The following is a 16801-nucleotide window of genomic DNA, read 5'->3' as shown; positions in this document are numbered from 1 at the left end:
CATATTGAGCTGATTTTTAGTATGTGAGTCAACTATGATGAGTTACAGATTGAGTTTACGTTTGGTTCTGCTGTGCTGATTTTTGCCGAAATTACAGGCTTTGGATTTTGAAAATTTCCTGAAATTATCAGTTATACAGACTTTTTTTCTAAACACCTTCACATATTGAGCTGATTCTTAATATGTGAGTCTAATATGATGAGTTACAGGTTGAGTTTACCTCTGGTTCCACTCCACTGATTTTTGGCGAAATTATGGGCTTTGGACTTTGAAAATTTCGGGAAATTAACAGTTATATGGACTTTCATTTTCAAATTTTCACTCCTAAAAATGGCTTCAAGCTTTTTTTGCAAGCAGGGGAAATTGGCAAAATCTGTCGTTTCTGTTCAATCTTTCTTTTATTTGAAAATATTAGAAAATTGAAACAAATACATATTTAAAACTTACCAAAATTGATAAAAAAAATTCAATACCTTTTGACATCTCTTCAAAAAAACAAATTACTTTCATTTATTTTTTAAGTTTGAATAAATAAAAAAAATTTACACTATAGTTATCTATGGTCATTGAGGCACTTAAGCTCTTGACTGAATGAAGGAAAGTATTTTTGATATTTCATGAATGTTCAAAATATTAGATTAATCCATTGAGATGAAAAATATATGTGATTATTATATATATTTTGGTCTTTTATGTTTATATACTAATATTTTATAGGAGTATATTGCCAAGCACTTTGCATTCATGCAAAAACAAATAGGATATGATGTGTTAGCTGAGGAGACCATTACAGCATTACTGAACAACAATCGTAAACTACTAGAAGCTCACATTACAAAACAGGAAATAGAAACATTTGTCAGTCTTGTAAGAAGGAATAGAAAACCAAGGTAAACATGTGCTGTTATTGAAATAAAAGAAATTTATGGTCATGACCTGTAAAAGTTATTTTTAGTACTAGCTGGACTTTATCAAGGCTGTAGGTTGCACTTCTGTAAATATAGACAATGCAATTTCCCATAGGAACTCCTTTTATGGCTAAAACTATGCTACTTTTACTATGAAGTTTCTTAAAAAATTATATAAGAATGGAAAGTTCATATGCACTACTATTTTTTTTAAGGACAAAACATAGGGCAGTGCGGCATATTTTCAACATTTATATGTCTCAAATTTCTAAGAGTTAAAACTTATTCTACAATTCTGTACTTCCCCTCCCTTCACTTTGGGTCTTTGTCAGAATTCAATTTGGCTGCTATCCATGTGTATGTATACAACAATTTCCAAGTTGTGTCTCTATGAGCTGAAACACAGAGGTCATATCTTGGAACCAGTAGATTAACAAAACAAAATATCTATGAATATTTTATAACTTCCCAAAAGAGGCGTGGTTTCTGAAACAGCTGTATTTACAAAGTGCTAGCTGCAGGGGACATAAAATGTGGGTTTGTCACTATAACATAGTTCAGGATAAAATTTGAGTTTCATGCAATCTTTTTGACTCAATATTTTCTCCTCTTTGTAGACACACTTTTCCAGTCATGAAAGTGACACAATGGGTAATTACTATAAAAAAAGCTTTCAAAAAAAAAAAAAAAAATGATGTAATATATAATTTCAAATAATTAATACCATTTGTTTTGTGTTCATTTTAAGTAAATACTTGGGAGATATAATGTGGAGAAAACTACTTTTAAACTCTTTTTTGATATTCCAAAATACACAGAATTCTTGTTTATCATCTCAGTTCCCAGCTTTATGACTGTCGAGTCAACATCTGGTTTTAGAAAAGTGTGCTGTAAAACAAAAGTAAAATTTCTTCTCAGTATGTTATTGCCATGATACAGAGAAAGGCCAAATGTAAATCTGCTGATGTTCCACACTTCAAACCATGCACTGTCAGATAACATAACTATCATGTATGAAATAATGTCAATTCACTGAATCCATTTCAAAAGTAGGAAGTAATCATTTTAATGACAGTCATTGTCTTTGATTCCCAAATGAGTACCTTGATTGCCTTATCAAGTTACAAAGTCCAATGAGATTAAAAACAGGATTTGAAAAAAAATATCTGGCTGTCTCAATTTTTATACGACAGCAAAAAAAATTTTGCGTTCGTATAATGCTATCATGTCGTCGTCATTGTCCGAAGACACATTTGGTTTCCGGACAATAACTTTAGTTAAAGTGAATGGATCTCTATGAAATTATACCAGAAGATTCAATACCACAAAAGAAAGGTTGGGATTGATTTTGGGGGTTATGGTACCGACAGTTTAGGAATTAGGGGCAAAAAAGGGGCCAAAAACGAGCATTTTTGTAGTTTCCGGACAATAACTTGTGTGTGAGTGTATGGATCTCTCTGAAATTGTACCACAAGGTTCCATATCACAAAGGGAAGGCTGGGATTGAGTTTGGGGGTAATTGTCCCAAATGTTCAGGAATTAGGGGCAAAAAAGGGTAAAAAACAAGCATTTGTCTAGTTTCCAGACAATAACTTGGGTTTAAGTGTATGGATCTCTCTGAAATTGTACTACAAGGTTCCAATACCACAAAAGGAAGACTGGGATTGAGTTTGGGGGTAATTACTCCAAGGGGGTGGGAGGGTTTCAAATTTTTTTGGGGGGTTCATACTTTTTTTCTTTAAGATTTTTCAAAATTTCAAATTAAAAAAAAAAATTTTTTAGGGGGATGTTTTTTTTTCCTAAATATTTTTAATTTTTACATTGATTATTTCTGATTTATATATAAAAGCAACAAATACTGATATGGCAGGAGATACACACCAAACAGGGTGTGTGAATTATTATATATAACAGATTAACTAAGTATTGTGCAACAGCACAGTATTACGCAATAGCAAGAAATCTTCAATTGCACAGTATTGCGCAATAGCACATTATTGGGCAAGAAATCTTCAATTGAAAATAAATACAAATCTTTTAACCAATTTCAATGGGATTAATTTAAAGTCTTTAATTTTTTGGGGTTCTAACCTTGTATTACTATTTTGGATATTGGGCCCCATTTTTAAATTGGTCTACATTGAGGTCCAAAGGGTCCAAGTATTATTTTAACAAAAAATGAATTATTGCGGCTCTATGATATGCTGAATCTTATTGTGCATTTAGATTTTTGTCGAGTCTGGGACTTTTGTCGCAGAAAGCTCGACATAGGGATAGTGATCCGGCGGCGGTGTTAGCTAACTTCTTAAAAGCTTAATATTTCAGAAGGTAGAATACCTGGATCCTTCATACTTTGTATATAGATGCCTTATGTTATGAAATTTCTATCTGTCATATATCCATTGTCCTTGACCTCATTTTCTTGGTTCAGTGACTACTTGAAAAAAAAGTCAACATTTTTTGTAATGTTTATTTCTTTCTTATTATGAGTAATAGGATAACTATATTTAGTATGTGTGTACCTTGCAAGGTCCTCATGGCTGTCAGACAATTTTCACTTGACCTCGACCTCATTTCATGGATCAGTGAACAAGGTTAAGTTTGGTGGTCAAGTCCATATCTCAGATACTATAAGCAATAGGTCTACTATATTTGGTGTATGGAATGATTGTAAGGTGTACATGTCCAACTGGCAGGTGTCATCTGACCATGACCTCACTTTCATGGTTCAGTGGTTATAGTTAAGTTTTTGTGTTTTGGTCTGTTTTTCTTGTACTGTATGCAATAGGTCTACTATATAGATATAAGAAGATGTGGTATAAGTGCCAATGAGACAACTCTCCATCCAAGTCAAAATTTATAAAAGTTATGTTTGGTGTATGGAATGAGTGTAAGGTGTACATGTCCAACTGGCAGGTGTCATCTGACCTTGACCTCATTTTCATGGTTCATTGGTTAAAGTTAAGTTTTTGTGTTTTGGTCTGTTTTTCTTATACTGTACAAGATAAATCAACTATATTTGGTGTATGAAAATATTTTAGGATGTACATGTCAGTCTGGCATGTTTTATTTGACCTTGACCTCATTTTTACGGTTCATTCCTCAATGTTAATTTTTTGTTTTTGGTCTATTTTTCTAATACTTTCAGCAACAGGTCAACTATATTTGGATTATGGAATGATTGTAAGGTGTAAATGTCCAACTGGCAGGTGTCATCTGACCTTGACCTCATTTTCATGGATCAGTGGTCAAAGTTAAGTTTTTTTAGTTTTGGTCCTTTTTTCTTATCCTATATGCAAAGGGTGAACTATATTTGGTGTATGGAAATATTTTAGGATGTACATGTCTGTCTCACAGGTTTTATCTGACCTTGACCTGATTTTCACGTTTCATTGCTCAGTGTTAAAATTTGGTGTTTTGGTCTATTTTTGTTCAACTATAAGCAATAGGTCAACTATATTTGGTGTATGGAATGTTTATAAGGTGTTTATGTCTGTCCGCCAGGTATCATATGACCTTAACCCCTTTTACATGGCTCATTAGTCAATGTTAAGTTTTAATGCTGAACTTTGTTTCTTAGAAAATATAAGCAATAGGTCAACTATATTTGGTGTATGGAATGATTGTAAGGCATATCTGTCTGTCGGCAGGGTTCATATGACCTTGATTTTATTTACATGGTTCATAGGTCAATGTTAGTTTTTTTCATTCTTCACTGCCATCTTTAATCACAATAATCAATATCAATGGTATATCACTAAGTTATTTCACTCTTAACCACAGTTATCCAGCATATCTTCATGTAGCGGATAATAACTTATACAATTAGAAGTATGAAGACACTATGATAGTTGTCTTCAGCAGGCCTGGCAGCAGCTTTAGCGTTCATACAGGCATCAGCAGCAGCGACATTATCTCATTATTTACAGCTTAAAATTTATAATGTATGTCTGATAGCATTTACTTTCAACATAACTTCAATTAGAAATACACGACAGGCGAGACATTTCTGTGTGTCCACTCTTGTTTATTTTGGGCCCTGTTTTCAAATAAGTCCATATTAAGGTTTGAAGGGTCCAAAATTAAACTTTGTTTGATTTCAACTAAAATTAATTTTTAGTGTTTTTTTATATGCTGAATCTAACCATGTTGTTAGATTTTGGATATCAGACCATTCTAGGTAAATTGAATGTCCCATTTCAAATTTTTAAGATCTTTGACTACATTTATTTTGTGTCGGAAACCTATATTATGTCAAAAATTTGATCACAATCCAAATTCAGACAGTATCAAGCTTGAATATTGTGTCCAAACTTACCCCAACTGTTCAGAGTTCGACCTCTGCGGTCGTATCAGGCTGCGCTCAGCGAAGCATTTTATTTTTATATGTGAAGCTTTGCCCTAGATCTGTCTTTCCTGATAGACTGGCAGCCTTTTTTCTTATTGCCCTCTAAAATGTGCACATTAAGTAAGCAAATGTATAATAAGGTTTTCCATTTTGTGTTATAATATATATTTATATTCTTAAAACAGTAAAAAAGATCCTCTGAAACTGCTACTGAGTACTCTGTTTGTATGATTTGAAAGTTTTTACTCTTAAATTTAAATTACTAGGCATGGATGAGGATTATTCAGTACTACAATTAAGAAATGAAAGAAAATGTTGATTTCATGATGTTGTTAACATATGCTGTCATGATTTCTTTACAAGGTAGAAGGCACCCTAATTTCTTGTAGAATTCTTGAAATTTTTAATAATTTTTGATCATTTGCCAATTTTAAAAATTGATATTATTTTATTGAAAAATCAAGTAACTAATCTGATAAATATCAAAAAGTTATGCCTGAGTACAACTTTCTTCTTTTTTTCCCCATTTCAAATGAAAAACCTACATGAAATTTGGTATCAAGCTTCATGTGAACATGCCATGAATGTGGGATGCTCTTTCTCATCCATCACTCATTAACTTTCTAATTACTGAATACTTATAGCAGAGGTATAATAATTGAACAAAAGCTTACAATTCAATTAGTTTGTTCTAGTGGGCATAAGTTGAATGTTATATAATTCAATTTTAGTCAGCCTTATATATATTAATTTATTATAACTACAACTCTTTAACTCTTAGAAGTAAAAATGATTTATTTGAAGGTTTCTTTGACAGTAAAGATGTTATATTGTTTTATTGCAGATTTTTAGATTACCTATATGTTTTATGTGTATCAAATGGATCAGCCATACCAGCGACTCAAGATCTGATTTGTAATTGTTTGCTAAGTGATGAAAACCAAGATATTCTGATTGAAACAAGGTATTTTTTGTCAAGTTACATTTTTAGCTCACCTGGTCCGAAGAAGTTCAAAATGTAAAAAGTTAACAACAACGACGGAATGAAATAAAACATGGCATGAATGTTCCTTTTGAGGTGCTGACCAAGTGTTGTAACTTTGTAGGTGATCAATCATCCAAGATGGCTGCCAACGGGGACTTAGGTTAACATAGGACCCTATGGGAAATACATACAAATGTTTTCTTTTAGAGAACCACAGAATGGAATGAAACCAAACATGGTATGAATGTTCCTTATAATTATGAGGTGCTGACCAAGTGTTGTTACTTTGTAGCAAATCCATCAACCAAGATGGCTTCCAATGGGGGACTTAGTTTAACAATGGACCCTATGGGAAATATATACAAATGTCTTCTTCTAGAAAACTGCTTAATGGATTGAAACCTGGTATGAATGTTTCTTTTGAGGTGCTGACCAACTGTTGTTACTTTGTAGCTGATTTTTATACGACCGCAAAAAATTTTTTGGGATCATATAATGGTATGATGTCGTCGTCGTCGTCTGCGTCGTCGCCCGAAGACACATTGGTTTCCGGACAATAACTTTAGTTTAAGTGAATGGATCTCTATGAAATTTTTTAAGAAGGTTCAATACCACAACAGGAAGTTTGGGATTGATTTTGGGGATGATGGTCCCAACCGTTAAGAATTAGGGGCCAAAAAGGGGCCCAAAACAAGCATTTTTCTAGTTTCAGGATAATAACTTGTGTATTAGTATTTAGATTGCTCTGAAATTGCACCACAATGTTTAATACCACAAGTAGAAGGGTGTGATTCATCTTAGGGGTTATGGGGCCAACAGTTTAGGAATTAAGGGCCAAAAAGGGGCCAAAAACAAGCATTTATTATCTCACCTGGCCTGAAGGGCCAAGTTAGCTTTTCTCATCACTTGGCGTCCGTTGTCCGTCGTCCGTCGTCGTCGTTAGCTTTTTACAAAAATCTTCTCCTCTGAAACCACTGGGCCAAATTTAACCAAACTTGGCCACAATCATCATTAGGGTATCTAGTTTAAAAAATGTGTCCGATGACCCCGCCAACCAACCAAGATGGCCGCCATGGCTAAAAATAGAACATAGGGGTTAAATGTAGATTTTGGCTTATATCTCTGAAACCAAAGCATTTAGAGTAAATCTGACAGGGTAAAACTGATTATCAGGTCAAGATCTATCTGCCCTGAAATTTTCAGACAAATCTGACAACTGGTTGTTTGGTTGCTGCCCCTGAATTGGTAATTTTAAGGAAATTTTGCAGTTTTTGGTTATTATCTTGAATATTATTATAGATAGAGATAAACTGTAAACAGCAATAATGTTCAGCAAAGTAAGATCTACAAATAAGTTATCATGACCAAAATTGTCAGTTGACCCCTTTAGGAGTTATTGCCCCTAATAGTCAATTTTTTGTAAATTTTTGTAATCTTTTACAAAAATCTTCTTTTCTGAAACTACTGAGACAAATTTAACCATACTTGGCCATAATCATTATTAGGGTATCTAGTTTAAAAAATTTGTCCGATGACCCCGCCTTCCAACCATCATGGCGGACTTGGTTAAAAATAGAACATAGGGGTAAAATGCAGTTTTTGTTTTATATCTCTGAAACTAAAGCATTTAGAGAAAATCTGACAGGTGGCAAAAATGTTCATCAGATTTAGATTTATCTGCCCTGAAATTTTCAGACGAATTCGACAACCCGTTGTTGGGTTGCTGCCTCTGAGTTAGTAATTTTACAAAAATTTTGCAGTTTTTAGCTCACCTGACCTGAAAGGTCAAGTGAGCTTTTCTCATCACTTTGCGTCGATCGTCCTGCGTCCGTCGTCCGTCGTCCGTAAACTTTTACAAAAATCTTCTCCTCTGAAACTACTGGGCCAAATTTGACCAAACTTGGCCACAATCATCATTGGGGTATCTAGTTTAAAAAATGTGTCCGGTGACCCGGCCAACCAACCAAGATGGCCGCCATGGCTAAAAATAGAACATAGGGGTAAAATGTAGATTTTGGCTTATATCTCTGAAACCAAAGCATTTAGAGCAAATCTGACAAAGGGTAAAATTGTTTATTAGGTCAAGATCTATCTGCCCTGAAATTTTCAGATGAATCGGACAACCTGTTGTTGGGTTGCTGCCCCTGAATTGGTAATTTTAAGGAAATTTTGCCGTTTTTGGTTATCATCTTGAATATTATTATAGATAGAGATAAACTGTAAACAGCAATAATGTTCAGCAAAGTAAGATCTACAAATAAGTCAACTTGACCAAAATGGTCAGTTGACCCCTTAAGGAGTTATTGCCCTTTATAGTCAATTTTTAACCATTTTTCGTAAATTTTTGTAATCTTTTACAAAAATCTTCTCCTCTGAAACTACTAAGACAAATTTAACCAAACTTGTCCACAATCATCATTAGGGTATCTTGTTTAAAAAATGTGTCCGATGACCCCGCCCGTGAACCAAGATGGCCGACATGGCTAAAAAATAGTACATAGGGTAAAATGCAGTTTTTGGCTCATATCTCTGAAACCAAAGCATTTAGAGCAAATCTGATGAGTATAAAATTGTTCATTAGGTCAAGATCTATCTGCCCTGAAATTTTCTTACCAATCAGGCAACCCGTTGTTGGGTTCCTGCCCCTGAATTGGTAATTTTAAGGAAATTTTGCCGTTTTTAGTTATTATCTTGAATATTATTATAGATAGAGATAAACTGTAAACAGCAATAATGTTCAGCAAAGTAAGATCTACAAATAAGTCAACTTGACCAAAATTGTCAGTTGACCCCTTAAGGAGTTATTGCCCTTTATAGTCAATTTTTAACCATTTTTCGTAAATTTTTGTAATTTTTTACAAAAATCTTCTCCTCTGAAACTACTAAGACAAATTTAACCAAACTTGTCCACAATCATCATTAGGGTATCTAGTTTAAAAATGTGTCCGATGACCCCGCCCGCGAACCAAGATGGCCGACATGGCTAAAAAATAGTACATAGGGTAAAATGCAGTTTTTGGCTCATATCTCTGAAACCAAAGCATTTAGAGCAAATCTGACATGGGGGTAAAATTGTTCATTAGGTCAAGATCTATCTGCCCTGAAATTTTCAGACCAATCAGGCAACACATTGTTGGGTTGCTGCCCCTGAATTGGTAATTTTAAGAAAATTTTGCAGCTTTTGGTTATTATCTTGAATATTATTATAGATAGAGATAAACTGTAAACAGCAATAATGTACAGCAAAGTTAGATCTACAAATAAGGCAACATGACCAAAATTGTCAATTGACCCCTTAAGGAGTTATTGCCCTTTATAGTCAATTTTTTACAATTTTCATAAATTTTGTAAATTTTTGTAAATTTTTACAAAGTATTTTCCACTGTATCTACCGGGCCAAGTTCATTATAGATAGAGATAATAGTAAGGAGCAAGAATGTTCAGTAAAGTAAGATCTACAAACACATCACCATCACCAAAACACATCACCATCACCAAAACACAATTTTGTCATGAATCCATCTGTGTCCTTTGTTTAATATGCACATAGACCAAGGTGAGCGACACAGGCTCTTTAGAGCCTCTAGTTTGTTATTAAGTCTCCCAAACGAAGTTTGGGAAGACTTATTGTTTTTGCTCAGTTCTTATTATTAAGTCTCCCAAACGAAGTTTGGGAAGACTTATTGTTTTTGCTCAGTTCTTATTATTATTATTATTCTTCTTCCTCTTCCTCTTCCGCCACTTTTAAATTTGAACTTGTCCGCACCTGTTCTCCAAAACCGCTTGTCAGATTAATTTAGGGTTTCACAATATGTTAGACTAACATGTCTAGTGGTGCAATCAGGGTTTTGTTTGTGCAATAGGGTTTTTAAAGGGGTACTTTGAGGGGCGAAAAGAAAGGAGGGTTTTACTATAGAACCCTATGGGATTTAATTTTTTTTAATTTTCAAATGATTATAAATTGAAAACCGTTTGTGATAGACACAATCTTTTTAATTGAAAATGTTCTAAATGATAAAGCACATTAAATGAAATACAGGGTAAGTCCCCAGGGGTCACCCCCACCCCCTGCCATTTAAGAAAGTTCTAATACCTTGAAAGTGGTCAAGATCCCCACCCCTAAACCATATATATTCTGGTTTGTCATGCTAAGATGGTTTGAATGATATACAGGGTTAGTCCCCAGGGGTCATCCCGACCCCCTGCCATTTGAGAAAGTTCTAATATCTTGTAAATGGTCGAGATCCCCACCCCTAAACCATATATATTCTTGTTTGTCATTATAAAGCAAATCAAATGAAATACAGGGTTAGTCCCCAGGGGTCACCCCCACCCCCTGCCATTTAAGAAAGTTCTAATATCTTGTAAGTGGTCAAGATCCCCACCCCTAAACCATATATATTCTGGTTTTTCATGCAAAGATGGTTTGAATGATATACAGGGTTAGTCCCCAGGGGTCACCCCACCCCCTGTCATTTAAGAAAGTTCTAATATCTTGTAAGTGGTCAAGATCCCCACCCCTAAACCATATATATTCTGGTTTGTCATGCTAAGATGGTTTGAATGATATACAGGGTTAGTCCCCAGGGGTCATCCCCAACCCCCTGCCATTTGAGAAAGTTCTAATATCTTGTAAATGGTCTAAGATCCCCACCCCTTAACCATATATATTCTTGTTCGTCATGTCTCGAACATTTGAATGACGTATAGGATCAGTCCCCAGGGGTTCCCCCCACCCCCAATGTTCTAGTATCTTGTAAGTGGTCAAGATCCCCACCCCTAAACCATATATATTCTGGTTTGTCATGCAAAGATGGTTTGAATGATATACAGGGTTAGTCCCCAGGGGTCATCCCCCACCCCCTGCCATTTGAGAAAGTTCTAATATCTTGTAAATGGTCAAGATCCCCACCCCTAAACCATATATATTCTGGTTTGTCATGCTAAGATGGTTTGAATGATATACAGGGTTAGTCCCCAGGGGTCATCCCGACCCCCTGCCATTTGAGAAAGTTCTAATATCTTGTAAATGGTCGAGATCCCCACCCCTTAACCATATATATTCCTGTTCCTCATGTCTCGAACATTTGAATGATGTATAGGATCAGTCCCCAGGGGTTCCCCCCACCCCCAATGTTCTAATATCTTTTAAATGGTCGAGATCCCCACCCCTAAACCATATATATTCCTGTTCGTCATGTCTCGAACAATTTGAATGATGTATAGGGTCAGTCCCCAGGGGTTCCCCCCACCCCCAATGTTCTAGTATCTTGTAAGTGGTCGAGATCCCCACACCTAAACCATATATATTCTGGTTTGTCATGCCAAGATGATTTGAATGATATACAGGGTTAGTCCCCAGGCATCACTAATGCATATAACTTTACCAAACCAATTTTCACTGGACTTTGCCCAATGTCAGACGACCCTGGGAATTACGAATTATAGGAGCTTCGTTTGGGAGACTTCGTAACAGCATCCTGTTACAATCATTTCTTGTTATTATTATTCTTCTTCCTCTTCCTCTTCCTCTTCCGCCGCTTTTAAATTTGAACTTGTCCGCACCCGTTCTCCAAAACCGCTTGTCAGATTAATTTAGGGTTTCACAATATGTTAGACTAACATGTCTAGTGGTGCAATCAGGGTTTTGTTTGTGCAATGGGGTTTATAAAGGGGTATTTTGAGGGGCAAAAAGAAAAGAGGGTTTTACTATAGAACCCTATGGGATTTTATTTTTTTAAATTTTCAAATGATTATAAATTGAAAACCGTTTGTAATAGACACAATCTTTTTAATTGAAAATGTTCTAAATGATAAAACCCATTAAATGAAATACAGGGTTAGTCCCCAGGGGTCACCCCCACCCCCTGCCATTTAAGAAAGTTCTAATACCTTGTAAGTGGTCAAGATCCCCACCCCTAAACCATATATATTCTGGTTTGTCATGCTAAGATGGTTTGAATGATATACAGGGTTAGTCCCCAGGGGTCATCATGACCCCCTGCCATTTGAGACAGTTCTAATATCTTGTAAATGGTCGAGATCCCCACCCCTAAACCATATATATTCTGGTTTGTCATGCTAAGATGGTTTGAATGATATACAGGGTTAGTCCCCAGGGGTCATCCCGACCCCCTGCCATTTGAGAAAGTTGTAATATCTTGTAAATGGTCGAGATCCCCACCCCTAAACCATATATATTCTGGTTTTTCATGATAAAGCACATGAAATGAAATACAGGGTTAGTCCCCAGGGGTCACCCCCACCCCATGCCATTTAAGAAAGTTCTAATATCTTGTAAGTGGTCAAGATCCCCACCCCTAAACCATATATATTCTGGTTTGTCATGCTAAGATGGTTTGAATGATATACAGGGTTAGTCCCCAGGGGTCATCCCAACCCCCTGCCATTTGAGAAAGTTGTAATATCTTGTAAATGGTCGAGATCCCCACCCCTAAACCATATATATTCTGGTTTGTCATGATAAAGCAAATCAAATGAAATACAGGGTTAGTCCCCAGGGGTCACCCCCACCCTATGCCATTTAAGAAAGTTCTAATATCTTGTAAGTGGTCAAGATCCCCACCCCTAAACCATATATATTCTGGTTTGTCATGCTAAGATGGTTTGAATGATATACAGGGTTAGTCCCCAGGGGTCATCCCGACCCCCTGCCATTTGAGAAAGTTGTAATATCTTGTAAATGGTCGAGATCCCCACCCCTAAACCATATATATTCTTGTTTGTCATGATAAAGCAAATCAAATGAAATACAGGGTTAGTCCCCAGGGGTCACCCCCACCCCATGCCATTTAAGAAAGTTCTGATATCTTGTAAGTGGTCAAGATCCCCACCCCTAAACCATATATATTCTGGTTTGTCATGATAAAGCAAATCAAATGAAATACAGGGTTAGTCCCCAGGGATCATCCCGACCCCCTGCCATTTGAGAAAGTTGTAATATCTTGTAAATGGTCGAGATCCCCACCCCTAAACCATATATATTCTGGTTTGTCATGCCAATATAATTTGAATGATATACAGGGTTAGTCCCCAGGCATCACTAATGCATATAACTTTACTGGACCAAACCAATTTTCACTAGACTTTGCCCAATGTCAGGCGACCCTGGGAATTACGAATTATGGGAGCTTCGTTTGGGAGACTTCGTAACAGCATCCTGTTACAATCATTTCTTGTTATCTTAGATATCATTATAATATCTAATATCTAATACTATTAATTATGATTTTAACCTTATTTTACATGATTTCCAAAGCATCAGTAAATACAGGTGAGCAACACAGGCTCTTGAAAGCCTCTAGTTCTAGTTTCCAGACAATAACTTGTGTGTAGGTGTATGGATCTCTCTGACATTGTAACACAAGGTTCCATATGACAAAGGGAAGTCTGGGATTGCGTTTGGGGTTAATTGCCCAAAACATGCAAGAATTAGGGGCCAAAAAGGACCAAAAACAAGCATTTTTCTAGTTTCCAGACAATAACTTGTGTTTAAATGTATTAATCTCTCTAAAATTGTACTACAAGGTTCCATTCTACAAAGGAAAGACTGGGATTGAGTAATGGGGTTATTGCTCCAAAGAGGGTTTCAAAAAGTTGGGGGGGGGGGGGGGGGGGAGGGGTGATTTTTTTTCCAATTTTTTTAGGGGATTCATATTTTTTTTTCAAAATTTTTCATATTTCGAATTTTTGAAAATTTTCAAGAAGAAATCTTCCATTGCACAGTATTGCGCAATAGATTTGAAAGATCTTTGACCACATTTATTTTGTGTCAGAAACCTATATTATGTAAAAAATTTGATCACAATCCAAATTCAGACAGTATCAAGCTTGAATATTGTGTCCAAATTTGCCCCAACTGTTCAGGGTTTCGACCTCTGCGGTCGTATCAGGCTGCGCTCAGCGAAGCATTTTATTGTCATTGTCCTTATAAAGTCATTTTCTACAATTTCAATGAATTTATTGGTAATTTCTGTAAACTTTACAAAAGTCTTCTGCTTTTGATTAAATAACGGGGCCAATATTAAACCAAATTTGGCCTCAATCATTATTAGGGTATCTGTTATGATTTTAATCTATTTTTACATGATTTTCAAAACCAAAGTAGAATCAGGTGAGCAACACAGGCCCTTGAGAGCCTCTAGTTAAATCACCGGCTATCAATGACCAGGGGATTATGCTAATCAGCTTTGTCTGTCCATTCTGTCAGTCTACATTTCTTTGAAAAATAAAAAAGGCTGACTAGTTTTGCCAAATATTCAGTGTATCCTGTGTTTGGCTTCTTTATTAAAACTTTCTTTACCAGACTGAACTGGTTTGTGTGTCTCTATGACATAAGTAAAACTTACACATGTCTAATACTGGCTAAGCTGGTTCTAACATAAATTATTTTTGATCTATATAAAGAAACAACAAATACTGATATGGCAGGAGATACACACCAAACAGGGTGTGTAAATTATTATATTTAGTTTGTAAACAGATTTACTAAGTATTGCACAACAGCAAAGTATTGCACAACAGCAAGAAATCTTCAATTGAAAATAAATACAAATCTTTTAACCAATTTCAATGAGGATTAATTTAAATTCTTGAATTGTTTGAGGCTTTTACCATGTATTACTATATTGGATATTTGGACATTTTTAAATAGTTCTACATTGAGGTCCAAAGGGTCCAAAATTAGACTTTGTTTGATTTCACCAAAAACTGAATTCTTGTGGTTCTATGATATGCTGAATTTAACTGTGCATTCAGATTTTTTATTTTGGGCCCTGTTTTCAAATTAGTCCATATTAAGGTCCAAAGGGTCCAAAATTAAACTTTGTTTGAATTCATGGTTATTTTTTTATATGCTGAATCTAACCATGGAATTAGATTTTCGATATTGGACCATTAAGTAGATTAAATGTCCGTCCCATTTAAAATTTTTAAGTTATCTGACCACATTTATTCTGTGTCAGAAATCTATAACGTGTCAAATATTTGATCACTATCCAAATTCAGAGCTGTATCAAGCTTGAATATTGTGTCCATACTTGCCCCAACTGTTCAGAGTTCGACCTCTGCGGTCGTATCCAGCTGCTCCAGGCAGAGCACATTTTTATAACTAATCATGGAAATTAAATATTAAAATGAATAAAGGAAAGTATGTGATGTATTAATTCCCTACACATTAGCTAATGTGTGTATTTGTTTGATTATTTTGTAATTCTTTGTTTGTCATAGTTCAATGTATTTCATGAGGGCCTCAGGGGAGATTATTTTTACAATTGGAGTAACGAATTTATTTTAAAATTTTGTGTTTTCTAAATTGTTGCTGATAAGCTGATTTTAAATCCATCATCATTTTGATGCAATTTCTTTGGGATAACTGTAGGACTGTATTAATGGGGAATAATATTTTGGAAATTGTTTTTTTCATTTTTTATATGCCTGTTTACGGGACGTACCGTATAGCGGGTTATTTTAGCGGGGTGTTTATTTTCGCTTATTTTGGCGGATAAACGAAAATCGCGAAAATAAATTCCGCGAAAATTTATGCATACGTTTGGTAGTTTCAAAGTTAACATGGTTAAAGGATTTTGTAAACGAAATATTTTTCCCTGTTGGCAGGTCAATAACGGTATATGTTAGTTTTAACAAGATAAATGCCAAAGGGCATTGTACATAAATGTATTTTATAAAATGACTGTCAGGTGTGTATACCCGTATTAATAAGTGTCAATTAGAATAAGAGTGTAAGGTACTCTTATCAGGTAATTACCCCATATTAATTAGTGTCAAACAATATAAGAGTTGTAAACACTCATGATAATCTAATCAATCGTAAAATTTACAAGACGTTTGAATACCTGTAACAAATAATTATCTAAGTTAGCGGTATTCTAATGATTAACTGTATCAGAAACTAATCAAGAAATAAGAGGTCATTTCGGTAAAAAAATAATTAATCAACCATAACAATAGACACTTGTTTGTCAAGTTTTACAACTTTTTAAATGCAACAATTTCAGTATCCTCCAAAATATTTAACCAAACTTGGCCGCAATCATCATTAGGGTATCTAGTTTCAAAAATGTGTCCGACCAACCAAGATGGCGGCCATGGCTAAAAATGGAACATAGGGGTAAAATGTAGATTTTGGCTTATATCTCTGAAACCAAAGCATTTAGAGTAAATCTGACAAAGGGTAAAACTGATTATCAGGCCAAGATCTATCTGCCCTGAAATTTTCAGACAAATCTGACAACCTGTTGTTGGGTTGCTGCCCCTGAATTGGTAATTTTAAGGAAATTTTGCAGTTTTTATACGACCGCAAAAAAATTTTTGTGGTCGTATATTGGTATGACGTTGGCGTCGTCGTCGTCGTCGTCGTCGTCGTCCGGCGTCGTCGTCCGAATACGCATTAGTTTTCGCACTCTAACTTTAGTTTAAGTGAATGGATCTCTATGAAATTTTACCATAAGGTTCAATACAACAAAAGGAAGGTGGGGATTGATTTTGGGGGTTATGGTACCAACAGTTAAGGAATTAGGG

General features: G+C 35.3%; 1 protein-coding gene and 1 long non-coding RNA gene across 4 annotated transcripts in view; one reads left to right on the top strand and one right to left on the bottom strand.

Moving 5' to 3' along the window:
* LOC127701548 (inositol 1,4,5-trisphosphate receptor type 1-like) overlaps positions 1 to 16801 on the top strand; it is a 405533-nt gene that overhangs the window by 98577 nt on the left and 290155 nt on the right. For all 3 annotated transcript variants that reach the window (XM_052205488.1, XM_052205479.1, XM_052205470.1), the window contains 2 exons: positions 718 to 890; positions 6101 to 6220. In XM_052205488.1, the coding sequence (XP_052061448.1) occupies positions 718 to 890; positions 6101 to 6220 (293 nt within the window). The remainder of the gene's footprint in view (positions 1 to 717; positions 891 to 6100; positions 6221 to 16801) is intronic.
* Positions 1 to 16801, bottom strand: part of LOC127703865 (uncharacterized) — a 121063-nt gene that overhangs the window by 61643 nt on the left and 42619 nt on the right. The gene's annotated exons all lie outside the window — the stretch shown is intronic.

Source organism: Mytilus californianus, unplaced genomic scaffold, assembly GCF_021869535.1.
Source record: "Mytilus californianus isolate M0D057914Y unplaced genomic scaffold, xbMytCali1.0.p SCAF_1, whole genome shotgun sequence".
NCBI lineage: Eukaryota > Metazoa > Mollusca > Bivalvia > Mytilida > Mytilidae > Mytilus > Mytilus californianus.
This window is presented reverse-complemented; position numbering and strand designations above follow the sequence as displayed.